Raw genomic sequence first — 21362 nt, forward strand, 5'->3', positions numbered from 1 at the left:
TAACATGAGTCCACTGTATCATTTACCTAATAGTTTTCCCTGAATTTCATGCCAGTTTTGAAGTTCCCTGTGCTTAGCTCACAGGGGTTACAGTTCAACTATTTTGAACAAGAGTTAAAATGGCCAGACCCCCCTGGCGGTCCAGTGGTTAAGATGCGTGCTTCCAATGCAGGGGGCTCAGGTTCTGTCCCTGGTTGGGGAAGTTCCCCGTGCTGCTCAATGTGGCCAAAAAAAAAAAAAAAAGAGTTAAAATGGTATATCCTATTTTGGGATTTCTCCCAAGATAGGATAGAACTTTGAGCACAGCTGTTACTATTCCATGTTCTTTAGCGAGTTTTCCATCCCATTGGGAAGATAGTTATTCAAGAGGATGAGTAAACAGGGCCGGGTCTAGGCCAGGAGCAAACTTGAAGTTTTAGGAGCAGCCAACAAAACCTTGTTCTGCTGTCATGGCTCCAGGTTGCCCCGGCTCTTCCCAGAGCGGCTGTTGCCAATGCACTGTTGTCCGGGGGCATAAGAATGGGCGTTCCTCTGAGAGCAGGTCCTTCCTTTTTCATCCCCTGGACATAAACACCCCATTTGCTTACATGCATGACATATGTGGTTGGTGATCATGTATATACTTATGTGTGAAAATTTCACTGTTAGCATTTCTTCTCTTCAAATAGGAATTAATATCCTTGTGAAGTCCAAGGCCTTCCAGTATTTCATGTGTAAGTGCAAAATGTCACAGCTCTAGGTCTCTTTCCTCCTGAGTCTTACTGCTCCAGAAGGTGGAGGGGCAAGGGATAAGTCATGCCGTTGGCTTTTTATCATAGAAAATTCCAAGCATGTGTGAAAGTGGAGGGACTGTAATGAGCATCCATGTACCCATCCCCCAGCTTCAACAGTTATCATCTCCTGGCCGGTCTTTCTTGTCCATCTAATCCCCTCAGTCCAGCTCATCACCCCTTCTCCAGACCTGGGGTTTTAGGAATCAAATCCCAGAACCACAGATTGTGGTTGGTTGACACATCACTTTGACCTGTTTTAATCTATAGGTTTCTCCTCCATCCATTTTTTCCCTCTTCCAATATTTAGTTGAAGAAACAGGATCGTTTGTCCTTCAGCCTTGTGTTTGCATGTTCCTCTGTTGCTTATGTCCTGTAGTTTGGTAGTTAGAGCTAGAGCTGTGTTGTCCAACATGGCAGCCATTAGCCACATGTGGCTATTTGAATTTAAGCCAACTAAAATTAAAAATTCAGTTCCCATCACAGTAGCCGAAGTTTGAGCACTCAGTAACCACATCTGGCTAATGATGACCAATGGGACTGCACAGATGCAGACCGTTCTACTCACCCAGAGGATTGGTGGGATTCACCCTTTCTAAGGAGCTGTGGTTCCATTTAACGGGAAATGGTGTTTAGAGATCACAGTTGGAGATGCTAACAGTACGCGTTGCTTGGAGTTGGTTATTGTTTCCAGGACTTCCCATGGACAGAGGTAGGATTTTTTTTTTTTTAAAGGTAAACTAGCTTGTGAATTTTTCTTGATATTCTTAATTGAAATTTTGGACTATAGGTTTTTACCTAACTCCATCATTCTTTCATATCTAAATTCCCAGTCTTAAAATCCTAGTTCCCAGCAATACTGACACAACTGCTCACTTGCTGTATCTCACAGTCCACACTGTCTCCACACGTAGTCTCCAAAAGAACAATACCAACACAACCATTAAAATTGTTAGAAACACCACCGCAGGGATAAACATTTAGATGACTATGTCTTAAGGTCACCCGGAATAGTTTTTCTCCATGTGGGTATGTCACCATCTAGATGCATGTTTAAGATTTATTTCATTTTTTTATTTCAAAAAAATTTTGTTTTTAAAATTTTTCCAATGTTGTGTTGGTTTCTGCCTTACAATAACACGGATCAGCCATAATTATACATATATCCCCTCCCATTTGAGCTTCCATCTCCCCCCCATACCACCCCTTTAGGTCATCATAGAGCACCAGACTGGGCTCTCTGTGTCATATAGCAACTTCTCACCAGGATCTACTTTATACGACAATGTATATATGTTGTTCTTTCTCCATTGGTCCCACTGTCTGCCTCCCCCACTCTGTCCACAAATCCATTCTCTATATTTGCATCTCCATTCCTTCCCTGCAAATAGGTTCATCAGTACCGTTTATTTCATTTTTAAAAAAAAATTTTAGGGGACTTCCCTGGCGGCCCAGGGGTGTTAAGACTCTGTGCTCCCACTGCAGGGGACGGGGGTTTGATCCATGGTTGGGGGAACTGGGATCCCACATGCTGCGTGGCATGGCCAAAATAAAATGAAATGATGGAGCATTTAAACATTATTTTAGAGATGGCTTCTTACATTTAATTTTGCTTTATAATTATGTAAAAATATATATATATATATATGATTACAAGTCAGATCTACCAGACAAAATATATTCAAGGAAGTCTCATTTAATCCTGTCACCGCCCCCACTGTGTAACTTTTATTATACTTTATCCTTCCATTTTTAAAAACTATAAGTAGATGCATATATGCACATTTTCCTGTCTTAAATAAACTAACACAGTTTATACACTTTTTTCAACTTTGCTTTTTTCAGTTAACAATATGTTCTAGAGACCACATCTTATTAATACAGAGATGTTCTTCATTTTTTAAATATTTAACTGTCTAATTGCTGATGATCATTTTTTTCTTTCTTTTCTATGGATATTATACATGTACTTCATGAGTTTTTTTTTTTTAATTGTGAAAGTATGATAACACATTTACAGGAGACTTGGAAAATACAGAACAAAGTTATGTATGGTTCTATTATATATTACATTATATATATTACAATTAAGTAGATACATTAAGATTTTTAGTTGGAGTTTCAATATCAAACTCTTCAAAAATTTAGTGATATAGATAGAAAAGTAGAAGGATATAGTAGACCTGAAAAGCCCTATGAATCAGTTCAACATAATTAAGATTTATAGTTGACAGTATACCATTTTGTGAATGTATCATAGTTTACTCATCCAGCCTCCTGTCCATCATTTAGGTTGTTTCCAGTTTCTTTGCAATCACAAATAGCTCTTCAGTAAATAGCTTTCAGAATACGTCATTCTGTGTTTTTGCCAATGTCTCATTGGGGTGGATCCTGTAAGTGGGATTGCTAGACGAAAGGCCAAGTGCATGTGCAGTTTTGCTAATTAGTTCCTGGTGTCATTGACGGATCAGATGTCTCTAGGGAAAAACAGATGTCAGTACTCAAACCCTTTGTATGTGGTCCATCTTATACATCAACCTGGAATAAGCTGCAGGTTTTACGGAAACAGTTTTTAAAATTTTTATCAATTAAAATAGTCTAGTTGCTTTACAGTGTTGTGTTAGTTTCTACTGTCCTGGAACATCTTTTTTTTTTTTTTTGGTCCTGGAACATCTTAACTGGTATCCCTACAGTGACATAGAGCGTGTCTTTAGGAATCTGTAGCTGTTTTCTAAGTGAAACCACTGGTCGATGTAGCTCATGGTAACAGCCTTAAGCAGGAAGTCACCTGTTATCTGGGTGTACATGGAGCTGCCCTGCATTCTCTCAGAGTTGCCTATAAACTAAGCAGGGGCTGCAGCTGTGACCTGTGGATTTCCACACCCACCTGTGCTCATGAGCCTGTCTGTTGCAGATTTGGTGGTGGCGGTCAACGGGGTCTGGATGCTTGTGGAGACCTTCATGCTGAAAGGTGAGCCCAGCAAGGGGACCGGCCTGGCCTGTGGGCGCACCTGGCCCACCTGTTTGTTTTTTTTTTTTTAAAGATATATTTATATATTTATTTGCAACTATGCTGGGTCTTTGTTGCTGGGTGCGGGTTATCTCTAGTTGTGGAGAGTAGGGGCTTATCTCCGTTGCGGTGCACAGGCTTCTCATTGCAGTGGCTTCTCTTGTTGTGGAGCGTGGGCTTTAGGCACACGGGCTTCAGTAGTTGGGGCACGTGGGCTCAGTAGTTGCGGCTCCTGGGCTCTTCAAACACAGGCTTAGTTGCTCCGCTGCATATGGGATCTCTCCCGACCAGGGATCGAACCCATGTCCCCTGCGTTGGCAGGCAGATTCTTAACCACTGGACCACCAGGGAAGCCCCTCGCCCACCTCTTCAACTGCTGCTTCTCTTACAGGTGGGAACTTCGTCTCTAAGCACGTGCCGTGGAGTCACCTCGTCTTTCTGACTAGTAAGTTGCTGGCATGGCCTTGCTCGTGTGCTTGTCCTCCTTCTGGGTTAGGGTCTCATGGCTCCTCTTTAAAGCAGGAGAGTGTCAGGGGCGGGAAGCAGGAGTAGGGTCCGATTCTCCCCTGTCCCGATTCTAAACTCTTTGGTGGTTGCCCACTGCCCTCCAGACCAAGTCCCTGTGCTGGGCGTGACTCACAGGGCCACGTGGGGCCCCTTCAGTCTGCATCTGAGGCCTCATCTCTCACCAGCACCACCCCCCAGCCTTGTTCCCCTGAACGCATCCTGCTCCACAGGACCCCCTGCCCTCTCTTACCCTGGTGTCTCATCTGCCAGTGCACTCATCGCCTCACCACACCCCTCTCCCCCATCATGTCTAAACATTAGACATAACTAGTAACGCCACATCCTAAATTATTTTCATTCTTCTTAAAAAAAGTAGGACTTCGACTGCCTTCATTAGTGCCCTCTGGCATCTTCTGCAGAGTTCAGAGTAGCATAGGGATTCAGCGCACACACTCGGGTCAGAGAGCCCTGGGGGTCCATTCCCGGGTGTGTCTCTCGTGTGACCCGAAGTCCCCTCCACAGCTCCCCCTTCACCTCCTCCTTTCATCATGTTCCAGTGACTCCCACCTTCCTTCCGCCTCTCAAGCAGACCAAGATCACATTCAGGCTGGCCCGATTGTTTCAAATGTAATACCTCCCCCAGTGTAACATCCTCGTTCCCCGTCTTCCTCTAAACTCTAAGCACCCAGTGCAGGGCCTGGCACCCCCCAGACAGCGGGATCGCGTGCTGGTCTTGTTAGTAGGCAGCCCTGGTTGGCCAGCATCTGGGCCAGGTCCTGCCCCAGAGCCCACCCTCTCACTGGGGGCGCAGGTGGGACGTGGGTGTCCACAGCGCACGCGACCAGACCTCAGGAGAGTCCTGAGAAAGGAGCCAGGCCAGGTGTGGGGGAGGCTGCAGCAGGGCCCCTGCTCATTGCCTCCTCCTGCACAGTCTACGCGGTGGAGCTGTTCCTGAAAGTTGCCGGCCTGGGCCCCATCAAGTACCTGTCCTCCGGATGGAACCTGTGAGTACAGAGCATGTATCTCTGTTTTAAAAAATATATATTTGATTATTTATTTGACCATGGCGGGTCTTAGCTGTGGTGCCCAGCGTGTTAACTCTTTAGTTGCGGCACATGGGATCTAGTTCCCTGACAAGGGATCGAACCTGGGTCCCCTGCCTTGGGAGCGAGGAGTCCTAGCCCCTGGACCACCAGGGAAGTCCCCAGAGCATGTGTCTCAACCATGTCAGAGACTCTGATGAAAGCCAAGGGCCCTCTCCCTCTGCACCCACCACCAGAAGGTCCGAGGCCAGCTTGGGTCTCTGTCTTCTGGAGGGGTTCTGCCTGTGGCTCTGGGCACCCCCAGAGGCCTTCATCTTCCTCCCTGGGACAACCCCCCCAGTCCCTCCTGGAGGAGGCCTCTTGGGGGTCCTTAGGCCGGCTGGCTCTTTCTGAGTCACTGAACCCCACACCCCTCCCTGACAACTAAGCTCTCTTATCCTCCCTGAAAACCACAACGCTCACAGAGGAGGTGGCACGCAGCCTGATGCATGCTCAGCATCGAGCTGGAGGCCCCTCTCCCTGTTTCAGAGACCCCGAGAGGTCGCTCACCACCCACGAAAGTTAACTCACCTGCAAAGTCAGGCCACGCTCACGTGGTCTCAGGTCCCAAGAGGAAATAGGTTAATAAGTAGAGAGGAGCTGGGCAGAGCAGCAGGGCGTGCGCTTGCAGTTGGCAGGTGCAGAGCCTTAATATATATCTGGTGGGGGATGGGGGGTGGGTCCTCTACCCTGCGTGGGGGTAGCTGGTCTCCAGACGGGCCTCCACTGTGGTCCTGCCCCACCCCGAAGTCCCTTCCCCAGGGTCACTGGTGTATCCCGTGTCTGCCATGAGACCAGTGCGGGACCTTCAGGAAGGGGTTTCCGACCCCTGAGGGGTGTGCTGCTGACTGAGAGGCCCAGCCACGCCAGCCTCAAGGACACCCGACGGCAGCAGGAAGCTGGCCGGCTGTGGGCCCTGCGGGGCCTGCGGCCGCCTTTGCAGTGGTTTGGTGTGTGGGCTCCAGCCGTCATGTGTGCTGAGTCATAAACCAGAGTGCCGCAACCTCTGAGGGTCCACGGGGCCCCGCTGAGCCCCTACCACACCCCAGCCCTGATTTTCTGAGTCTCCTGTCAAGAACAATCCTCCCTCGCTCTCAGCTTTCCCTGGCCACCACCACAGGAAACGAGCACACATGTGTAGAAGCCTACGGACGTTGTGGGGGTGTCCCTGGAGCAGGGGAGCCCCGGGGGGCGGGCTGAGCAGACCACGGCTTCTCTTCCTCAGGTTCGACGTCTGCGTCACCACCTTTGCCTTCCTGGGGCTGCTGGCTCTGGCCTTCAACACTGAGCCCTTCTACTTCATAGTGGTCCTGCGCCCGCTCCAGCTGCTGAGGTGATGGCAGGGCCGGGCCTGAGGTGACGGCAGGGGCCGGGTCTGGTGGGCGGGCAGCGACCAGACGGAGCCCAGGGCTCACCGGCCGCGTGTCAGAGGTGGCTCGCCCCTGCAGGAGCTCCCGGGGTGGGTGCTCGGGCGTGCTGGGGGCCTCGACCTCCTGTGCAGACTGCTCCCCGCCCACATCTTGGGACCCGTTGCCTCCGACCGTGGAAGAGAACCATGGCTCAGGGCTCTGGTGAACTTGGCCTGTGCTGGTATCAGCTGCAGCCACAGAAACCCATGTGCTCAGTCACAAACCAGGGAGCCACAGCCCCCTGAGGGTCCAGAAAGACCCTTTGAGCCCCTACCGTGCCCTAGGCGTGATTTTCTGGCATAGTCCCTTGTCAAGAAAAACCATCACTTGCTCTCAGCTTCCCCCCCGGGCACCAGTGTATGAACCTAGCACAGATCTGTAGAAATCTATGGATGTTGTCCTTTACCAGTTTAAGAGGTCTCCTTGTGTCCTCTGAAGCCTCGTTTTCCTCTAGAATATCCAGCTGCGAGCCCATTCACGGCCATCCGAGTCTTGCCCTGAATCCCTTCACAGAGGGGCCCAGCCCGTCGCGCCCCCAACATCCTGGCACCGCCACCACCCTTCCCAGGGTACCAGTCACCTAAGCCGAGTGCCCAGCTGGCAACTCTGGGGGAGAGGAGGCGCTCAGGTGGCTGAGAGGCCCCAGGCCTGCCGTGCCCCCCAACCCCCTGGTGCAGTGGATGGGCCGAGCTGCGGCCTCTGTAAGTGACCCGGCTGGCCTCCCTTTTCCCTCGCTCAGGTTGTTTAAGCTGAAGAAGCGTTACCGCAACGTGCTGGACACCATGTTTGAACTGCTGCCCCGGATGGCCAGGTAGAGCCCTGAGGCTTGTGCCCCCTCGGGGCGGGCAGCTGGGTGGGTGGTCGTGGCGGGGCGAGGAGGAGTCCCGGAAAGGACGGACATCGAGGGTCTGACGGGTCTTCAAGGAGCCCGAGGTCTTGACCACCACAGGTCTCCCTGGCTCCCCTTGTCTTCACTGAGCCATCTGATATAGTTAATAGGGAGGGCAGGGAACTGTCACCTTCACTTACCACCTATGTCTACATTCACAGGTAAGGGTCACCTGTGAGTCTACCTTCACAGGTAAGGGGTGAATTGCTGGTAGAGGGGCGTCTGGTGCGAGAGTCCTCACCCGAGCCGTTCTTCCACCCCCTAACCCGAATCCGAGGCCCCCTCCCCTGCAGGCACTCTCCAGCCGGCGCACCTGGCTAGGGGCACGCATCTCCCCTCGGTCAGCTCGGGGGTCTGTGGTGCCGGGGCCGCCGGGCAAGCTGGGCTCTCCTGCCGGGCCCTCGATCACCCTGTGCCCTCTGACCCTCCTCCCCAGCCTGGGCCTCACGCTGCTCATCTTCTACTACTCCTTCGCCATCGTGGGCATGGAATTCTTCTGTGGCATCCTCTACCCCAACTGCTGCAAGTGAGTTCACGGCAGGGGCCCCCCGGGGGCAGCCTGCGTTCCTGGAGGGTCCCAGACGGGACTGGCACCGCCAGCTGACTCCCCAGGGACCCGACTCCCAAAGCCACCGTACCCGTTACAGCCCTGGGATCCCGTGCTGAGCTTCCAGGGCTTGTCAGTCCAGTGCAGCAGCTAGGGGAGGGCCCTCCCTGAAGCGAGGACATTGAGCCAGTTGCCCTGTCCCCCAGGCAGGCTCTGGGAGCCTCTCTGCCACCAGGCCTCCATCAGCTTTCCCTTCACGCTGAACACTGGAGGCTGCTCCACTGCTGGAGTGTGGGCCAGGGCCCCGGGCAGACAGGTCAGCTAGGGGTGGCCTGACAGGATGAGACAGACACACGCGGGAAGGACAGAGCAGGGAACACAACCTCCCGTGATCCCTTCCTTCCTCCCAGGCCCCCATGGTGCATCCAGGATTCTCTTTAGAATCTATCCTTGTAGCTTCAAGCTCTGATAGATAAAGGTCCCAGAGACACCGGCAGTGTGTTGGGCTCAGAACCAGAGCCCATAGCGGTGGGTCACAGATCTTAGAGCACACCAGAACCCCCAGGGCAGCTGCTTAAAAGTGCAAACTCCAGACCCCACCCTGTCAGGATGCTGCCCTCTGAACAAGCTCCTCGGGGGCCCAAGGACCAAACATGTCAAACCATCAGCATGAGTTACAGCAGATGAGCCATAAAAGGCTGGAAGGGAAGTAGCAAGTAAGCTCTCAGAACAGGAGCAACTGATTAGAACAGGAGAGAATACAACACCCAGCAGGTGCTGGGGAAGCCCCATGACGAGGGGGCCTCTCTCCAGGCTCTGCTGGCCTCCAGAGCACACCCCAGACTGGCGGGGGTGGGGACAGGGGCGGGGCAGTTGCCTAGAGGACGCACTGTCTTTCCCCTCCTCCAGCAGCTGAGAGGGAGGTCTCGGCTGGCAGCAGAGAAATGCCAAGTGGAGGAGGATGTGGGGGGCGAGTCCGGGGGTTCCCACCAGCACCCTGGGGACTCCCCTTGAGACAGGAAGACAGGCAAGAGAGCCGGGGGCTTGGGGGGGGTGGGTGCTGGGCAGGAAACCAGGCTGGTCCAGGCCAGATGCTCCTTGGTCAGACCTTGGTTTGTTTAAATTTTCTGTCCTCTGTCGAGGTGACCAGTTGTCTTGTGACCTTCCCCCCACCCTTCTGTCTCCCTGGCCAGTACAAGCACAGTGGCAGACGCCTACCGCTGGCTGAACCACACTGTGGGCAACAGGACCGTCGTGGAGGAGGGCTACTACTATCTCAACAATTTTGACAACATCCTGAATAGCTTTGGTGAGTGCAGAAGTGCAGGCGGGCCATGGCACCCACAGGTCCCAGGTGCCGGGGAGTGGAGCTGGCCGAGGCCTCCCCCTTCCCAGGGCGTTTGCCACAGTCACTCGAGGCCTGTCTGGCCCCCATGGAGCCTCTGCTTTGCCCAGCTTGGGGGTGCAGCCCAGGCCAGACCCCAGGGCTCACTCGGTCGCCAGGTTTTACTGCATCTCCTGTTCCTTTCTCAGCATCGGGGAGCAGCAGAGCTTCACGCTTGGCTGGGAGGGGTACAGCCTGATGCAGGGCAGGCCCCAGCCACCGTACCCTGCACCACCCAGGCCAGGCCCACACAGCTCTGCTCCCGGCTTCCACGGAGAAGCTGGGAGGGCAGAGGGCCATGGAGGGAAGGGGCCTTGCCAGACGCAGCTTTCTCAGAGCATCCCCTCATGACATCCTAGACCGAGGAAGGTCTGGGGGGCTCTTCCTCAGCATCCTTACCCCAGCCCTGGTCCCCACCCCAGCATCTCGAGCTATTGAGGCAAAAGATGCATGCTTTTGGGGCCAGGCCAAGATGGGACCACTTCCCATGGGGTGGGCGCTCTGGAAGGGTCTTGGCCACTCTCTCTGGAGCGCGCAGCCCAGGCTGGCAGACAGGTGCCTGGTACCCAGAATAGATGGAGAGAGGTCACTGACCCCACTCTGCAAAAGCGGGTCTGATTAAGACGCTTCTGTGTCTCCCTTTTGTTTGGCAGTGACCTTGTTCGAGCTCACGGTCGTCAACAACTGGTACATCATCATGGTAAGGACCTCCCTGTCAGCTCCTGGGGGTGTCCACCCACCATTCGCTGCAGCCAGGTCTCCCCTCGCCCAGCCCAGCATGGGGTGCTTTGCTCTCCTATCCCCCGCAGGGGGTGGGGTTCTGCGGGAAGACCAGGATATGGGCTGAATCCAGGGGCCACCCCACCATTAGCTGAATGTGGCCTTGCTCCCCACCCTCTCTGCACATCCCTCACCAGCCAGGAGAGGCCAGGCAGCCTCTGGTCTCTGTCCTGCTCCCACCACTGGGGGGGGACCTGCCAATCAAGGAACAGTGTGGCCAAGGTGCTTGGTTGGTTTTTCCTAGCCCTTAAATTCTTCCAAAGGCTGCCTCCATCAGTCCTGAACCGTTAGCTCTGGGCAGGGAGGCGTCCAGGCCTAAGGAGCACAGAGGAGCTTTTATACTCAAGGAGCCAGGTTGGCCTCCTTTGTCTCCACAACTGAAGGCAGAGCAGGAAGGGTCTGAAAAGAGCGGGGGCCATGGAGAAGTCTGCGTAGACAGCGCATCCCCGCCCCCAGCGCTCGCTCACCGCCTGCTTCCCTCCGTTCGCAGGAAGGTGTCACCTCTCAGACGTCGCACTGGAGCCGCCTCTACTTCATGACCTTCTACATCGTGACCATGGTAGGTTGGGGGCTGCAGAGTGCCCGCCGTCCTGTCTTCACAAGCTGCCTCCTCACTGGGTGCAGCTCAGGGAGGAGGGGGCCAGGGACACATCTGGCTGGGCTCTGGGGCCCCACCGCAACTCACAGTGCCCCATTCCTCTCCCCTCCTCTCCCTGCGCCTGGCCAGGTGGTGATGACCATCATTGTGGCCTTCATCCTCGAAGCCTTTGTCTTCCGAATGAACTACAGCCGCAAGAACCAGGACTCAGAAGGTCAGTGCAGGTGTCTGCCAGCTGCTGTGCTTCTGTCTGTCCAGCTGTCAGCTTTTCAGCTGTCTGGATGTCCAGTCTCCTGGCAGTACTGCTTACCAGTCTGGCTCATCTTTCTTGACCTCTTATTTGCATTATTTTCAAATACTTAATGACAAAAAAAATGCCCAGGATCTCATCTTAAAAACCAGAACAATACAGGTCAGAGATCAAGAAAAACCACAGGCCGACTATGACCCCAGCAGCCCTCTGCCCAATCTGCTCACCCCTTAGCTGTTTCTTTTAGTTACCGTCCCTGTGTTCCTAAACATGTTTGTCCTCTGGTTCTTGATTTTAAACTGTAAATACTGTGGGCCACAGAGCCCATAGCAGCTTGACAGGCCCCCGGCTTCAGTGACTGCCTCCCTTTTCCCGGGTTGCATAGCTTTCTGTGTACTGATCCTCTGTTCTTTCCAGATTCTCCATCAAAACTGCCACATCCCTACTGCTACTTGTTTCCAAATCTCTGTCCTCTCAGGCTACCTAATCGTTCTCTTTTGGCTTGGGGACAGCCTTCTGCAGCCCTGTGTCCCCTGTTCGCTGCTGGCCTGAGCAGCGCTCCTCACAGCACCTGTGAAGGGCAGGAAAGGGGAGGGACGGGAGTGCTAGATGGTGGGGGCGACGTGGGGGTTGTATCCTGCAGATCCAGGGAACCTTAAGCTCCCCATAGGGGCAGCAGGGAGGCTGGCTAAACCAGACCATGCCAGGCACCTTCCCACCGCCGCCCTCCCCTCCCGCAGTGGACAGCGGCATCACCCTGGAGAAGGAGCTCTCCAAAGATGAGCTGGTTGCAGTTCTGAAGCTCTACCGGGAGGCAGAGGGAGCCAACTCAGACATCGCCCAGCTGCTCAAGATCCTCTCCCAGATGGAGAGATACGAGGTGGGGAGCCCCAGGGCCTCGTCCAAAGGAGCTTAGTGCAAACCCTCCCCCACTGTCCATCCCCTCAAGTTTTTGTGTGTGTGTGTGTGTGTGGCTGTGCTGGGCCTTAGTTGTGACGTACAGACTTAGTTGCCCCGAGGCATGTGAGATCTCAGTTCCCCAACCAAAGATCAAACCCATGTCCCCTGCATTGGAAGATGGATTCTTAGCCACTGGTTGTTTAGTTGCTCAGTCATGTCCAACTCTTTGCAGGCCCATGGACTGTAGCCTGCCAGGCTCCTCTGTCCATGGGATTCTCCCAGCAAGAATACTGGAGTAGGTTGCCATTTCCTTCTCCAGCTTAATCACTGGACCACCAGGGAAGGCCCCTGTCCACACAAGTTTTAGTGACTTTTTTTTTGGTGGGGGGGCACCTTTGCAGAAGCCAGAGGAGCAGGTGAGGCCTGCTGAAGCTGGGCACCAGGGCCCAGACTCAGGCGGGTCCCTATAACCTCTCCCTTCTTCCCTAGCAAAATACCTTAGTGTTTCTGGGACGGAGATCAAGGACCAAAAGTGACCTGAGCCTAAAGATGTACCAAGAGGAGATTAAGGTAGGAGCACCCCAACTGTGCTGCAATCTCCTCCTACCCGGGAGTCCTCCCCACTACCGGGTGGGGGCCAATCTCCAGTGTCCGTCTTGAGTTGTGGGGAGTGCTCAGTGGGGAGCTGTGGGATTATCTGTTGGAACCACCACCAGTGGTGTCTGGGACTCAGGAAGGGGTGCTTCAGGCCTCAGCCTTGAACCCTTGAAGCATTAGGTGGCCTCCCTATCTGCTCTTCCACATGTCACTGACCTCATCTCATTCTCATCCTGTGAGCCAGAACCGAGGAGGACACACACAAGGCAGAGGGAGCCTGGGGGGTGTGGGGGGTCCTGGCCCTCTTGCCAGGACCAGCCTCTTTGAAGAGGGGAGTTAGGAGGTGCACTGAAACTTCACACAACTTTATACAACTTGTGAACTCCAGGTTTTTCGGGTGTAAGATAAGGACACCCAGCTCAAAGGGGATACATCCCTTTGTGAACCACACAGATTATGTTCACAAGTAAAGGGTGATTACTACTACCTGGGCCTCATTTACAAAGAGGATTGTATAAAGCACGCTGGACAAGGAGGTTTGCACACCTCTAATTAGAAAGGGAAAGATTGCTCAGTAATTTTTCCACTTAGGGGAACAGTCAACCTTCCCAGCAGGTCTGGGGTAGGGGTGGTGTTCGGTCCCAGTTGGGTGGTGCTGGCAGCAGACTCCCTCCGGCCACCCACAGCAGGTGGAGGGCCCAGAGCTGCCTGGCCTGGGTGACCCCCGTCAGGCTGGGGTTAGCTGGCAGGACTGGGGCGGGGACCCACTCAGCACGCTGTCTGCTCTCTCGCTTTAGGAGTGGTACGAGGAACACGCCCGCAAGCAGGAGAAACAGCAGCGACAGCTCAGCAGCTGCACGGTCCCTGCCACCCAGCAATCTCCAGGCGGTCGCCAGCGCTCCCAGACCATCACCTAAGCCCAGCCTGCAAAAGCCATCTCTTCTATGCAATAACACAAATAGTATTATTTTACTACAATGTATCAAAGTAATGTATGTGTATATATGTATATGTTATACATATATACACATCCATATATATATATATATATGCACATATTTATATACAGAAAGGAGAAAAAGGCCGACAAGATAGGGTTTGGTTTATAACCGCCTTAACCCTATTTAACCCTGGAAGTCAGCTTCATCTTGGGAGCGGTCAGGCCACCAAGAGCGGCTCTTAACATGAAGGCCCCAAGAGCACTTGAATGGACCTGCCGATCTCTGTAGGTCTGGCCTTCACAGTGGGCCCGCGTGCCTGTCCACGCCGTCTTCCTGACACTGCGCTCAGAATCCTTCCCCGCCTGGCAGCCTCCCCACTGACCTGCCCTGCGGCCCCCGGCCCAGGGCTCCTGTGTCCTGCTTTGGGGACAAAACCACTTAGGAAGGAAAGAGCCCACATCCTCGGGTTGGTATGTCTCCAGATGTGATGATCATGGAATGGGTGTTCCCTTGGGAAACCAGTACTCAGCAAGCACCTACCGGAACGTGTGATCCGGGGCCATGGGCACTGCGCATGGTCAGATCTCAGCCAGCGCCCGGTGGCCAGAGATGCTGTATCCTGGCTCCATGAGCCTTCGCACCTACCATAAGTTTCAACCCTTGTTGCTGAAAATGCTTCTAAGATGGCCCATAGGAGGAGAACAGGCCAGAGGCCAGGCCGGTGGCTACCACCCCAGACCAAGTCCTAGAGTGAATGGGCTTTCTCCTTAAATCCCTTTGCCTTGGGATTGTCCTCTTCAAACAAAAAGATGTTTTGGTTAATTCAGGATTCTGCCAAAGACCGTAGCAAGTCATTCACACATGTGCGTTCTCTGGAAATGGGAACAAAAGGCATGGAAGCTGACCTCAGGTCGTCCACGGCCACCTAACTCGTTGGTCCCCTTGGCTGGCTCTGCCCTCACCTTGAGCGAGTCACTCTCCGTGGACTTGACTGAGGTGGGAGTGGGGACTCAGCTCACTCCAAGGTCTCCCCCTCCCGGGAGGAGGTTCAGATGGCCTCTCAGTTTCCTGGGGACCTTGGGCGAGTCCTCTGAGATCAGAGCGCCGCTGGAGCGTGACTGCACGGCAGGGCAGGGTCAGCAGTGGTGCAGCTGCAGGGTGCAGCATGCAGGGACGACGGGGCTGGGGGAAGAGCCCCCACTGGGCGTCCTGCTCCAACCCCAGCTCTCCAGCTGCCTCCAAGGCCTCCGTGAGCTAGGGCGGGGGCGGGGGCAGAGACTCCGCCCTCCCCTCGTTCTCTTTCCAGCGGGACAGGACCCAGCTCCCCTACCCCATCTCCACGGCCAAGTCTTCTCGACTGCGGCCTTGGATGGGCTGATCACTAGAGCCAGCATCCCATAGCTCTGCCCCTCATCAGGGGAGGAGTGGTGATGTTTCTTTTTTTTTTTTTTTTTAAAGCACAGCCCTTTAGGGAAACAAATCACTAAGAACCACTGAGGTTTCCACCAGGAATCAGGAGATGGACATTGTCCTCCTGATCTCTGGGGAGCGACGGGCTGCCACGGGCAGCTTGACACCAGGCCCAGTCCTGGGCCCCTTCCCTGCTCCAGAGAAGGAACTTTATTTGCACAACTGGGTGCCTTTTAGCTTTTGTGTATTGAAATGGGCATTCTGGAAGCAGGAGGCAAGGGGCAGCCTTGAAAGGAGGGCATGAGTCCTCCTACCTCAGTATCTGCCCTCAGAAAAGGGGTGCCAGGGAGGCTGAGTGCACCGGCCCCCCCGCCGGGGTGACAGCTGCTACCAGGAAGAGTGGGGTTAAGTCCAGGCTTCCCAACCCTATCCTGCGAAAGGGCCTGTTTTTAGTCAGGGACAGGACGGAAGCCAAGTGGTAACAGCGCCAATGGCCCAGACTCCAGCCCACTGGCGGGTGCCCTCATCACTGAGCCTAAGGACAGCTGCCCCCGTGGGGTCAGTGGGGTGGACCCTCCAACTTGCACACAGGCCATCGAGCAGGGAGCGGGTGTCACCAGGCCTGTGAGCTCCCCCAGCTCGGATGCCCTCTCGCCTCCCACATCAGCTCAGTGACGCTGACACAGGATGCGCAGGCCTGCTCTGGGTGCCCCACCGCCTGTCAGTCAGCGTCCGAGGGCCCTGTGCCCCAACCCAGCTCTGGGAGGGGAACGCCCTCCGGCCCCTCCTCCTCGCTTCCCGCCCCTACCTAACCCAGCCTTACTCCACACCACGTGACAATCATTTTGTATCGGTAGCGGGAACGACGCTGTAAGGTTTTGTACGTTGGCGATTTGTAACCGAGAAAACCCACCGTGTCTGCGGATTTCTGGTATATTAATAAAGAGTCTCCGCTTTGTACGTGTGGCTGCCGCCTCGTGACTTCCAGCAGGCACCACTCGGTGGCCTCCACGATTGTGGAGAGCAGGGACACCACCTCAGCCCCACCCCTAGATGCGCCACAAAGTCCAGATCCATCAGGCCCAAGAACCTTTGGCCCTGGAACCAACCACCTGTCACCCTGGCCAAGAAGAACTAGTAACAGCTTGGGTGTACGTTATTGTCTGTATCCTTGAAATATTTAATAATTATGTTCATTGGAAGAAAAGACAGTCGAATCCCTTTACTGCTGGCCTAAGGCATCGAGCAAACAGAAAAGTGGCTTATTAAAAAAGGGGTCACTGGCTGCCAGCAGGAAGGCACCCAGGAGTGCTCACCACCCTCCCAGAGCTTGCAGGCAGGGGAACCGCAGCCCAGGGCTCCCCCTGAGGTAGGCGCAGGGCGCTGTCAAACTGACTCCTGTTTCGCAGATAGGGAAACCTCTGAAGCCGGCAGACAGTTCTAGAGGCAGAGCCTGGAGCTGCACCATCCAATATGGAGCCGCTGATGGGCCATTGCCACTGGCTGCCATTGTGGAACAATATGTATTGTGATTAATTTCTCCTTTTTCTTTTGGCTTTATTAGCATGGCGACTCAGAAATTCACAATTAGGGTCATGTCTCCTATTTCTGCTGGACGGTGCAGCTCCAAAACTCAGAACACTTTCTGTGCTGACCCGACATGGGCTATCTGCCAGGTCCGAGTCACCCTGATTCCCTAAACCCTGGTTTGGCAGCCCTCTGAGCCCTGAGACACATTGCAGGAAGGCAGCAAGGGGTGACTAACCGCCTCCAGCCCTGAAGTCTTTGGGGTCTTCCCAAACCAGCCTGGAAGGCACCCAGGCTTCCCCTTCCACCCAGACCCCAACCTTCAGAAGAGGCTCTGGAGGTAATGCAAGGAAGTCTTCCACCTGCTGCCTGGGACTCTGTCCACAGGGAAGCCCCATCGGCACAGTCCCAGAAATGAGGTTTGACTGTCGTCACTGCACATTACAGTGACCTGGAATCTTGGCAGAGAGTGTGGCCCCCATGAGCCCACCCCACCATTCACAGTCAGGGCCGCGCACGCGGGGTTCTGCAGAAGGCACTTCATCCTCCGTCTCACGGCCTGCAGTGACACCTCCCGACCACCAGGCGGACCCTGACGCAGCTTCACTCACACAGTTTTCAAGTGAATCACTCCAAATTCAGTGAGCAAGGCCACCACGAGGAAGGTCAGGTAGAGGAGGAGCAGGCAGCAGCCGTAAACTCGGCTCAGCTGGAAGCACCGCAGCGGGACCAAGACCAAGGAACAGACGAGGCTGAGGCCCAGGGTGCCGGCCAAGACCCACACCAACAGTCCGTCCGGCTCCAGCTGCGGGGGGAACGGGGAGAGGCTGCGTTACTGCAACCGACAGCCACACCGAGGTCTGAGGGCCCCTCGTGAGGGGCCAGGGAGGGACTTTGGGCCTCCCTGAGACGGCTCCCCCGGCTTGAAGTTCAATGTTTTTAAACCACCTGAGCATGGACGTGCGCGTGCTCAGTCGTGTCCGACTCTTCTGCGACCCCATGGACTGTAGCCCCACAGGCTCCACTGTCCATGGGAGTCCCCAGGCAAGAACGCTGGAGTGGGTTGCCATTTCCTTCTCCAGGGGGTCTTCCTGTCACTGAGACTGAACCCAAGTTTCCTGAGTCTCCTGCTTGGCAGGCGAGTTCTTTACCACCGAGCCACCTCGAAGTCTCCTGGTATTCGGTAAACTAATTTATATATACATATATATATATGTATCTGCATATTATATATACATGTATGTATGTATGTATATAAAATACACTTGTTGAAAAATTCTCCAGCAACACAGAAGAATAAAAGGAAATGAAATAGTCCCCTTCCCACTTCTTTCCCCTCCAGGCTTAGCACCTATCTAACATATATGGAAGGCTTAACCCTAGGCACTATGCTAGGTGTTTCACACCCACCATGCCCTTTCATCCCCTCATCAGGTACGGAGACCTTCATGATGATCACCAATCCACAGTCAAGGAAAGCAAGTATGGCTGACCCCTGAACAGCACTGGTTAGAACTGCGTGAATCCACGCATGTGGATTTTTTTTCAACCATAGTATCTGTATCTTCATTTCACAATGTTTAAGCCTGGGGGAAAAGTCCATGTTGGCTTAGAGATCACAATTTGTGGAATCCAAAGAGCTAGGGTTTGAGACTTCCTGCTGGTCCAGTGGCTAAGACTCTGCACTTCCAAGGCAGGGGGCCCAGATTTGATCCCTTTCACTTTCATGCATTGGAGAAGGAAATGGCAATCCACTCCAGTGTTCTTGCCTGGAGAATCCCAGAGACGGCAGAGCCTAGTGGGCTGCTGTCTATGGGGTTGCACAGAGTCGGACACAACTGAAACGACTTAGCAGCAGCAGGGAACTAGATCCCATATGCCACAATAAAGAACTGGTATAGACAAGTATTAAAAAAGAAAAACAGCTAGGGTTTGAGTCCTGATTCTATCCAAACTCTTTCAGTATCCTGCCCCTGGGCCATTCAGTTATCAATTCCTTTGCTTTTGACACTGGAGAAGGAAATGGCAACCCACTCCAGTATTCTCGCTGGGGAAATCCCATGGACAGAGGAGCCTGGTGGGCTGCAGTCCATGGAGTTGAAAAGAGTTGGACAAGACTGAGTGAGTATCACTCTTTCATTTGCTTTTGAGGCAGACAGCACTATGCAGATTTGTGACATGTGGGGTGGTCAGCACCCCTAATTCCTGCATCGTTCAAGGGTCAACCATAGTACGTGACAGAGCCCAAATCCAAAGTCCAAGCTCTTACCCTCCCCTGCGTCCTCATACAGCAACGTATGTCCACACAGATGTGTGGGTACACATGTGCACCGGAAGTCCCATGTATTCCGTAACCAGACACGGGACTAGACAGTAGGTACGTGTTTAAGAGCAACCTGTTTTTCAGCCAACAGTACAGCACGGACTTCCTTCTGTGATGACCTCTCTTGATGCCCTGTGTCTTATGCAATTAACTGCAGGAGCGTTTTCTAAACTCAGCACAAAGGCAGAGGAAATGCAGACACATACTCTGCAAGGAGCCAGAGGAAAGAAACAGGGCCCCCAGGGGGGCCAACCCTGAAGTCTCATTATCTGGAGCTGTCAGGAATGAAAGGAACCTATTAAACCCCTGAGAAGTATAAACAAAATCTGCAGAGAGAGGGTGTTTACCCCTTAGAAAGGCAACTTTTCAAGCAGAAGCTATTTGGCTTATGGGCGCGGCCACTGTGAAAGGCCGGCCCACAGCCAGTTCATTACAAGTCAGCCACGCGTGTATTCAAGAACTAGTGGCCTCCTGGAGAAAGAGGTGGGCGACATTGTTCCCATGAATGACTCCATCATTCAGCTGCACATTCCAAGTGCTTCCACGCAATTGGCCTTAAAACCGTCCCTGGGCCACATGCCCCATCCCATCTTCACCCTTTTCTGGTTTGGCCTCGGAATTTGAGTCCCTGGCAATGTATATGTGTCCAAATCTGGGACACATCTGCTTTGTATGGGGTGCTGTCTGACCTGTGCAATATTTCCAAAGAGAAGAGCTCACCTAGGAATCCCAATTTCATCTCAAAAAAAGCTGGATGATCTGGCCATAGGAGGCCCATCCAAGTTACCCACACAACTGGATTACCTGCACAAAGTAGTGTTTTCAACCTTGCTGGGGACCTGTCCCTCAAGGGTCCTAACGTTCATATATCTCCAGGGAGTGTATTTTAAAATGCAGATTTCCAGCCCACCACCCCCTGGAATGTCGGGGTCAAGAGGTCTCAATGCCCCCAGGGAATTTGCAGAGCCCCTTGAATCCACACAGCCTCTTCTGCTCAGTACATTTCAAATCTGTGGAGGTTCCTCCCTTCTGGGGCTGTCGCCAACTCTCTCATCCTGGCCTGTCCTCTCCCGACAGTGGTGGGATAAGGTGTTCAGCCTGGCCCTTATCTTGTGTGTGCTTATCCAGGAAGTTGGGGGGTGGGATCAACCCATTTCACAGGTGAGGAAGCTGAGGCTTAGGGACCCTCAGAGTTCTACTTCAAAGTCCTATAGCAAGACACTTCAGTGATGAGACCAAGACACCAGTCGAGAGCCTTCCTGCCCCTTTCCCTCAAAGCCACATCTTATTAATAATTACTCCATGACTTTGCAAGGAAAACTTTTAACCCTATATGCAAAATATTTTAAAGATATGCTACAAGTCAGATGTCACACATCTAGACAAGTCCTCTCCCCAGTAAGTGTAACCTACTGAGATGTGAATGGTCTCTGCTCTGGAGCAGGGAGGGGAGGAGGAGAAGAGACCCTTATGAAGAGGCCCCTCGTTGAGTCATCTGGTACCCACCTTCACCTCCATGTGGCCCCTGGAGATGTGGAGCAGGCAGCCCAGCCCCACTCCCACCAGCATATCTGTAGTCCAGTTCAGGAAGTCTGATGGAACATAACACCCCATAACCCCGACACACAGCCCATTGACTTTCTTTCTGATCTGTGACTGCACCCCCTTCCCTCCCCCCAAAAGCCCTGAGAGGCCTTATCCAGTTTTAGCACCTCTAAGAGATTGTCCAGTGTACATTTTGCCTCACTCTGTAAGGATCACAGGAAGTGACAAACATTTGGTGCCTGGTGAGATGGAGAAACAGAGGTAATGTGAGGTGACTGGGAAGACGGGTGGTGGAACATGGCATGGGGGGCACTGCTCCAGCCAAGGCTCAATCCTTCCCAGCCCAACCTGAGAGCTCAGGACAGGCCACAGCCCGACAGCCAGGAGCAGGGCACGGTGGGCAGTGGGCCGTGACACATGGCAGGAGGCATCTGCACACAGGTCACATAGCTGGCACATGGCAGGGCTGGAACTGGGATCCAAGGCTGCCCAGACTCCAAGCCCTGCCTTTTCCATAGCCCCAGGCTGCCTGACCCTCTCTTTTCTATATAGACCAGGCAAATGAAAGCCTACAGGACAATCCGGCCCACTGTCTGCTTTTATTAATAAAGGTTTATTGGGACAGTCAGGCCCATTCGTTCATGTATTGCCCATGACTGTTTTTACACTTTAGGAGAAGAGTCGAGGCGTGGCAAGAGAGTCCTATGGCCCACAAAATCTAAAATATGTACTGTCCGGCCCTTTAAGGAAAAGTTTGCTGGAATTCCCTGGTGGTTCAATGGTCTAGAGTCTGCTTGCTAATACAGAGGACGTGGGTTCGATCTCTGGTCCAGGAAGATTCCACATGCTGCAGGGCAACTAAGCCAGCATGCCACTGCTACCAAGCCCACGCA

The 21362-nt window shown here is 53.5% G+C and overlaps 2 protein-coding genes across 5 annotated transcripts in view; one reads left to right on the forward strand and one right to left on the reverse strand.

The window, feature by feature from the left end:
* TPCN1 (two pore segment channel 1) overlaps positions 1-16034 on the forward strand; it is a 70684-nt gene extending 54650 nt beyond the window's left edge. For all 3 annotated transcript variants that reach the window (XM_070475336.1, XM_070475337.1, XM_070475338.1), the window contains 14 exons: positions 669-713; positions 3685-3741; positions 4172-4225; positions 5219-5291; positions 6595-6702; positions 7518-7589; positions 8104-8193; positions 9408-9523; positions 10252-10298; positions 10869-10937; positions 11106-11190; positions 11967-12106; positions 12616-12696; positions 13521-16034. In XM_070475336.1, the coding sequence (XP_070331437.1) occupies positions 669-713; positions 3685-3741; positions 4172-4225; positions 5219-5291; positions 6595-6702; positions 7518-7589; positions 8104-8193; positions 9408-9523; positions 10252-10298; positions 10869-10937; positions 11106-11190; positions 11967-12106; positions 12616-12696; positions 13521-13640 (1157 nt within the window). In that variant the 3' untranslated portion in view covers positions 13641-16034. The remainder of the gene's footprint in view (positions 1-668; positions 714-3684; positions 3742-4171; positions 4226-5218; positions 5292-6594; positions 6703-7517; positions 7590-8103; positions 8194-9407; positions 9524-10251; positions 10299-10868; positions 10938-11105; positions 11191-11966; positions 12107-12615; positions 12697-13520) is intronic.
* Positions 16035-16226: 192 nt separating this feature from the next.
* SLC8B1 (solute carrier family 8 member B1) overlaps positions 16227-21362 on the reverse strand; it is a 30217-nt gene continuing 25081 nt past the window's right edge. For both annotated transcript variants that reach the window (XM_070475340.1, XM_070475339.1), the window contains exons 15-16: positions 20431-20495; positions 16227-17406 (exon numbers count right to left, since the gene is read on the reverse strand). In XM_070475340.1, coding sequence (XP_070331441.1) covers positions 17209-17406; positions 20431-20495 — 263 coding nt within the window. In that variant the 3' untranslated portion in view covers positions 16227-17208. The remainder of the gene's footprint in view (positions 17407-20430; positions 20496-21362) is intronic.

The sequence above is a fragment of the Odocoileus virginianus genome, chromosome 12 (assembly GCF_023699985.2).
Source record: "Odocoileus virginianus isolate 20LAN1187 ecotype Illinois chromosome 12, Ovbor_1.2, whole genome shotgun sequence".
NCBI lineage: Eukaryota > Metazoa > Chordata > Mammalia > Artiodactyla > Cervidae > Odocoileus > Odocoileus virginianus.